Below are 6,408 nucleotides of genomic sequence, written 5' to 3'. Positions count from 1 at the left end.
AGTACAATATGTTACATTCAAATATAAAATGCTTAAACAGAAATGTTCGCTTGTCCGTACAGGTATAGAAAACGGCTAAAAGCAATAGAAGAGGGGATAACGATCGCGCCATCTATAGTGCCCCCGCTACCGGCCAGCGAAGTGACACCCGCCGTGGCGCCGAACGACACCAAGCTGCCTCCCTCCGTCTCACCAGACCTAGTGCTCTTCTGCAGAAAAATCTACGACTTTCGGTCGAAAAAAATACACGTACCGAATAAATGAAATGATCTAACAACCTTCTGGACTCTCATTTAAAGACAAAAACCAAAGCTAACCGTCAACTTTAGTGTTTGGTCGAAGTTCCTCGACGCCGGACCGTTCTGTATGGAACTCGTAGTGTCATTGTGTCAGTACAAACTTTACTGATTAGTAGCGTGTGTTATCTGTGACCGTTTCTATTTTCGAACAATTGTGTGGTTACGTTCCGTTGCTTTTAATGTCGTAGAACGTTTCTTGTAATTAAATTGATTTGCTAATTTGTGTTATTGTTCGATAATAATGATGATAAAAGATGCCTTTTTATAAAAAAATAAGTAGATGTAAGTAAACCATGAGCATAATTATTGTGTATAGATTCTTTGGCTTATAAATGACTGTGCCCAATTTCTTACTTCCGTAGATATGAGTATGTGATAGATATTATCGTGGTTTGTGTGGACTCTTCTTTATAATAATTTTAGTACTACAGTGAAGCATTTAATATATGTTTTAATTTGTCTATTCTATCAGACTTCTCGTTTCATAAGTTTATTTCAGATAAATTGCGATATAGTTAGGATTCTATACATTTTACGTGTACTTATATTCAATGAACAGTAGAGATGATGTTTTTGGAATCAATTTTGGATGTTCGCACAAAATATACCTAAATCGTAATGTATGTATTTTAAATATATATTCAAATAGATGGCAAATTTTACATTTATACGCGAAATCCTTTAGTGATGGACCCTACAATACCTCAGCTTTATTCCATTATGATCAGTTAGATAAATTTGCTTCAATTAAAATCTGTATGTCAAACGTAGCGCTTAGATGTAAGGAATAAAATAAAAACCAGTAAGTTAAACATCACAATTTTAAACGATTCTGAGGTAAAAGTTTTTTTTTTGTTTTAATACCTTGTATTAATTATTAATGCTTATGTATTTACCGAATCGCTATTTATGCGGTATGCAATGAGTTTCCATATTATTTATTCATGTGTTTTAAGATTCTCAGCGGGAATTGATTTAGCATGTTCTTATTCCTCGGCGTCTTACAAAAATTGAGCTTTTGGGGAAATTTACTTCATAATATTTATTCATAAAGACTGATTTTGCAAGAAAGTTATTGGGACGATCAATTTTATCAGTTACCTTTTGTATCACAATCATTTTATACCAATTTATTTACAAATCATAATGACATTCAGTGAATATAATATACCTAATTTATTGTAAAAAAATAACAAATGGGATCATTGTAACATATTTTAAATATAATATTAGACGATAGATGTATACAAAAACACGTGTGTGTTGAGTGAAAAGAGATATATTGTACCGTGTACGAATATTATAGTAAAATCTCTCTTTATCATTAGAAGACTAAACCGAATGCACCAACGCAACTCAAACATAAAACAAGATGGGACTTGCTGTTTGAGGCTGTTAGGAAACAAACGAATAATACAGACCTGTCTACACCGATTGAATGTGGAGTATTTCAAAATTTAGAGACTGAAAAAGTATATACCATCATTAAATGTTTTCAGATGAATCCTCACGGCCTGAATTAATTATTACATATTATAAATTACAAACGATGTAACAAGGGTGCTATGCCTTTTCACAAGTATTCAATTGGTTTAGGCGGGTCATACCTATTCAAAATGAAAATGATATACCAATGAAACGTTAGAATTTACAAATTTTAAGATCTTATGTTGCGTTGTAATTTGTGTATTAGGTTCGTGATTTTTAAGTAGTTCGAAATAAATAATATATTTAACGTTATATATTTCCCACGTGAAATAATAAAGGGCATTTATGTTTGCAAATTGTGTAGATATCTTACTTTCTTTACTTCGACGTGTCTTCGGGTTTTGTTGTTAGCTATGTTTTGGTTTACTGTATTATTTCGTTGTATATATTTGTATTATTTTAGAAGTACTGACATTATTTAACTATCCAGTGAGATTTTGGGATTTCAACTCATATGCCCATTACATCAATTGTGAAAAACGTATCTTATAAGAAAAAATCTAAAGGACAGTGTTATGCGCTCCTACGGAAAAAATGGACATCTTACCTATAATGGCATAAAACATAAAAAAATAAAATTGCATGAAACGAATCTCACTGGTGTCTATTCCAAAGCTTAAGTTTCTATATTATTTCTTATTCTTTGCTTGATGCCAAAAATTTAGCTGCAAACTCTATTATTCTATAACAGTATAATACAAATCTCCTTTTAATTTAGGCTATCGATGATCAATGGAATATGTAAATGAATTTAAGACATCAAATGGTTCTTAATACCAATAAGAATCTACAAACACATCTCTATGCATTGGAAATTAACTTTGCAATTTTATGCTGAGTGATCAAGAATTTGTATACATATTCCTCTGATTTTATTACTCATTATTAGTTAATTATAGATTTAATGAGTAAATTCCATAATAATAATATAAGTGAGCTCTCCCTTGCTTGTAGGTGGATTGTTTTAAATGTTACCTGGTATTCAGCAGTTGCAACCCTCTATAGTCAATGATAATTTTTTAGAATTAGGTGTACTAATAAGGAAGAATACCTTGTTTTTATTATTTATTTGTTTCAATGGAAATTATATAGGTATATTTTTATTATTGTAACCTACATAGTTACGTTGGCTGTAATTTAATATTGATGTAAAATTAATATATGTATTTTTATTTCAACCTGCGTTTTTTTTCTTTACCTTTCTGCCTACCGCCATAAATTAAAATATGGTCATGAACATGTATCAAAAAAATTTTAAAGACTAATCAAGACGAGTAGGGATAATAGGCCCACTATAGGTATGAAATTAACAAGAGAAAAAGGGAAATCATGAACATAATAATACATTCTAGCCAAAATAGACTTTGTGATACAATCTTCATGTAAGGACTTAAACTGATATAAAATTGAACAACCAAGGATATTGGATAAATTTGTTTAATTTTGGTTACGGCGACTGTTTAATGCCCTCTCATCAATCAAGTATCTGTTGTCTGTCCAATTTCGCCTAAAACGTAAAAAAACGTATAATAGTAGTATTTAAAGGTATTCAGCAATCAAATAACCAATTGAATCGCAACACAGGAAATTGGATTTTTATATTTAAGACCTAAACATATATGCTCTACATTGCCCTCCTGCATTGCATAGCGATCAACTGAACTTGTGGTTCGCTTGATGGTAAGCGATCACCACTGCCCATTTGTAGAAGGGCGTGTGCAAATGCGTTTCGGGGCGGGGTAAATGATAGGGACAGGATTGACGGTGAGAATATAGAAATGGACTGGGAAGGCTGACTCCCACATTAAAAAAAAGTATATAAGCAGATAAAAACGTAAAAAATAGTTTACATACACATATATATGCTGTATATACTTTTCAATAACATGATATATCTTTAACAAATTTATCATTTTTTATAGATTTATTCATAAGGCAGACGAGAAATGAAAGAGGTACTAAATACATATAGATTTATTAAAATTAAACATGGAATCTTTAAGCTAACTAGAATAATAACCATTTTAGTTTACGAAATTTCATGCACATAAAGGTTATTTGTTGAATACAAATTATAAAAAATTATACATAAACATTATTAATAATAAAAATATGTACAACAATAAACTAACTGAGGTATATGCCAACATGAATAAAAAAATACCACTCAAATTTTTGGTTTCCAAATTAAATCAGACCGAATTCATATTACACACATTTTAATTGTTTAAATAGTGCCTGTATACTTGGGATTAATAATGGCTTTTTTGAAACTATACAGTGTCTATAAATACCAAATAGACTATAGAAGATTCATTATTGTCGAAAATTTTATTATAATAAAATTAGTATAAAATATTTTGAGAATTTATCTACATATTTACTTCAGCATGTAAGATTAGATTCACAGTTATATAATACTATATTTCCATAATGTATATAATACCAATTACAATATAATTCAATAATGAGACAATAAATGTATGGCATAAAAATTAAAATATAAAACAATTATAAACCTTTTCATTAAGTATATGTATGGCAATACCATGAACTATGCCATAATAGTCTTCTAAGTCTAGTCAAGCTTTATCTGCCCACATTAAACAATTGTAAGCCCATTAAATATAAATAGAAATATTGACAATTACTGACAATCAAATCATAATCCACAAAATCTTGCATATTAATATTCCATGGACTATAAAGGCTTTCTTTAAATCTATGACTTTTTACAAGTTTTTTTTTTGCCACTTGCCATTTTATTACAAAAAAAGAAATACAAAAAAAAGCAAATATCATCCAGATACCTTGGTAACTGGATAATATTTATTTAAGCTTGTGTACATAGAAACCAATAGTATTATTTCTACACACACATATTTATCAAGGTCTTGTGATTAAATTGAGTATATTTAAATATAAGGATATACTACAAAGTTATTAAAAATGCTCAATTTAGTCAAAGATAAATTTCAATTTTAAAGTAATGCAAATGCAATGTGATGTAAATCAGTACTAAATCTGTGCAATGTATCTCATAAGCTGTTACTTTTATATGAAATTAAAATAGCAAATGTTCTTACAAACATTTTGTCACATATTTATAGATTCTGATAGCATGACTATTCCACTATCTGAATAATAACATCTAAACCCTGTTCCATGCTATTGCTTAATCTTTCATATCTGACCACAGGAACAAGGAATATTACGGCCATATTTAAACATTATAACTATTACACTATATCATATCTATAAATGTTAACATCTAAAACCACAACTATTATTTCAATACACCACAGCAACAATCTTCACAGTAATGCAGTAGCTATTTAATGTAATACAATCATGACATGAAGAAACAAGAGCCATGCTAAATACAGTTCTTATGGCTCAATATATAATTCTGGATATTTCCACCCATAACAATAAAATGCTTCAAAAATTACAACAACTGTTTGTCTTTCGAGCAGTCTTATAGAAAGCTTTACTGTGCATTGAGAGACTATTTGATTTATCAACTAAATCATCTAACTTCTCGCCCCTTTCTAACACAGCTTTAATTGTGTCATGGAGAATAATTTTTGTTTCATCTAAATCATTTTGTATCTTAGTGAGGGCATCTGCTTCTCTTGGATTCTGGAATTTAACTAAATATTGTGGCAACACTGGAAAATCAATTGTAGTTTCATTTCCTGTTGGCCAATTTGCAGCTGGTACTTTTGCTGAAAACTCATCAAGGATTTTCGTAATTAATGTATGAGCCACTCTGTTTGGATACTCGTGATCTGATATCAAGACTCCAGCAAGATTATCAGCCCTCACATACACTTGAAGCATGTATTCACCTTCTTTCACAGATTGCCTGGAAGCAGGTTGAGTTCTTTCAACAATAGTTTTACTGACAAATGTCATAAACTCTTGTACTGAAGAGCGTTGAAAAAAACTAAAACTTTGTAAATCATAGGCAGCCTTCAAAATAGTAGCGCTGTTTACTCCTTTGTACAAAACACCAAGACCATATACCTTCACCATTTTCTTAAATAGTAAGTATCTGAAAACAATAATTTATGATATAATTTAGGTACAAATTATTGACAGTCCAATAATGAATGGTACATCGCAGCATCTTTGTTAGTGAAAGTAACACAACTTACGTGTACCTATTAGATATTGAGCAATGATGCAATAAATTATATTAATGCAGCGTCAATTCCTTCACATGTATGCTTAAAACACCAAATTTAAGAATTAAAGTGTGACAAAACAAGAAATTTATGAGTATCAATCGTTAAAAACCCTTCAGCATCGTTAGTCAATAACTCAATTTTTGAGGACATTAGACATTAGTGATTAGACACCCACTCTTTGACATTTCAGCGCCTGCAAACTACAGAGAAAATAATATCTGCCGATATTGTCAACAAATTGCCAGTTTTAAAAACAGATAGGTAGAATTGAATTATGAAAGGAACACATTTGATATCGAAAGAATCTCAATTTGTAGTGTTCTGGAGTCAGTAATTTAATAATCTAATTAAAATGTTTGCAAAAAACTCGAAATTCATTAAAAATGTTTATGCCGTTTTAGTTTAAGTTTGCCGTTAAGTTACCTCTT

The 6,408-nt window shown here is 30.2% G+C and overlaps 2 protein-coding genes across 4 annotated transcripts in view; one reads left to right on the top strand and one right to left on the bottom strand.

The window, feature by feature from the left end:
* Positions 1–1,183, top strand: part of LOC119832781 — a 147,547-nt gene extending 146,364 nt beyond the window's left edge. For both annotated transcript variants that reach the window (XM_038356536.1, XM_038356535.1), the window contains one exon: positions 63–1,183. In XM_038356536.1, the coding sequence (XP_038212464.1) occupies positions 63–264 (202 nt within the window). In that variant the 3' untranslated portion in view covers positions 265–1,183. The remainder of the gene's footprint in view (positions 1–62) is intronic.
* Positions 1,184–3,745: 2,562 nt separating this feature from the next.
* On the bottom strand, positions 3,746–6,183 carry LOC119832879 (synaptobrevin homolog YKT6). 2 transcript variants are annotated; one of them, XM_038356684.1, is made up of 2 exons: positions 5,948–6,183; positions 3,746–5,844 (listed from the first exon to the last, which is right to left on the bottom strand). In XM_038356684.1, the coding sequence occupies exon 2, from the start codon at positions 5,823–5,825 to the stop codon at positions 5,229–5,231; it is 597 nt and encodes a 198-aa protein (XP_038212612.1). In that variant the 5' UTR covers positions 5,826–5,844; positions 5,948–6,183; the 3' UTR covers positions 3,746–5,228. The 2 variants fall into 2 exon arrangements, with proteins under 2 accessions (XP_038212612.1, XP_038212611.1); XM_038356683.1 differs by having other exon boundaries at positions 5,954–6,183.
* Positions 6,184–6,408: the final 225 nt, after the last annotated feature.

The sequence above is a fragment of the Zerene cesonia genome, chromosome 16, assembly GCF_012273895.1.
Source record: "Zerene cesonia ecotype Mississippi chromosome 16, Zerene_cesonia_1.1, whole genome shotgun sequence".
In the NCBI taxonomy this organism is placed as follows: domain Eukaryota; kingdom Metazoa; phylum Arthropoda; class Insecta; order Lepidoptera; family Pieridae; genus Zerene; species Zerene cesonia.
The sequence above is the reverse complement of the archived record's forward strand: the minus strand, read 5'-3'. Positions and strand labels throughout refer to the sequence as shown.

Excerpts from the sequence above, each read along its gene's own strand:
- LOC119832879 (XM_038356684.1), bottom strand. The coding sequence starts at position 5,825 with ATGGTGAAGGTATATGGTCTTGGTGTTTTGTACAAAGGAGTAAACAGC.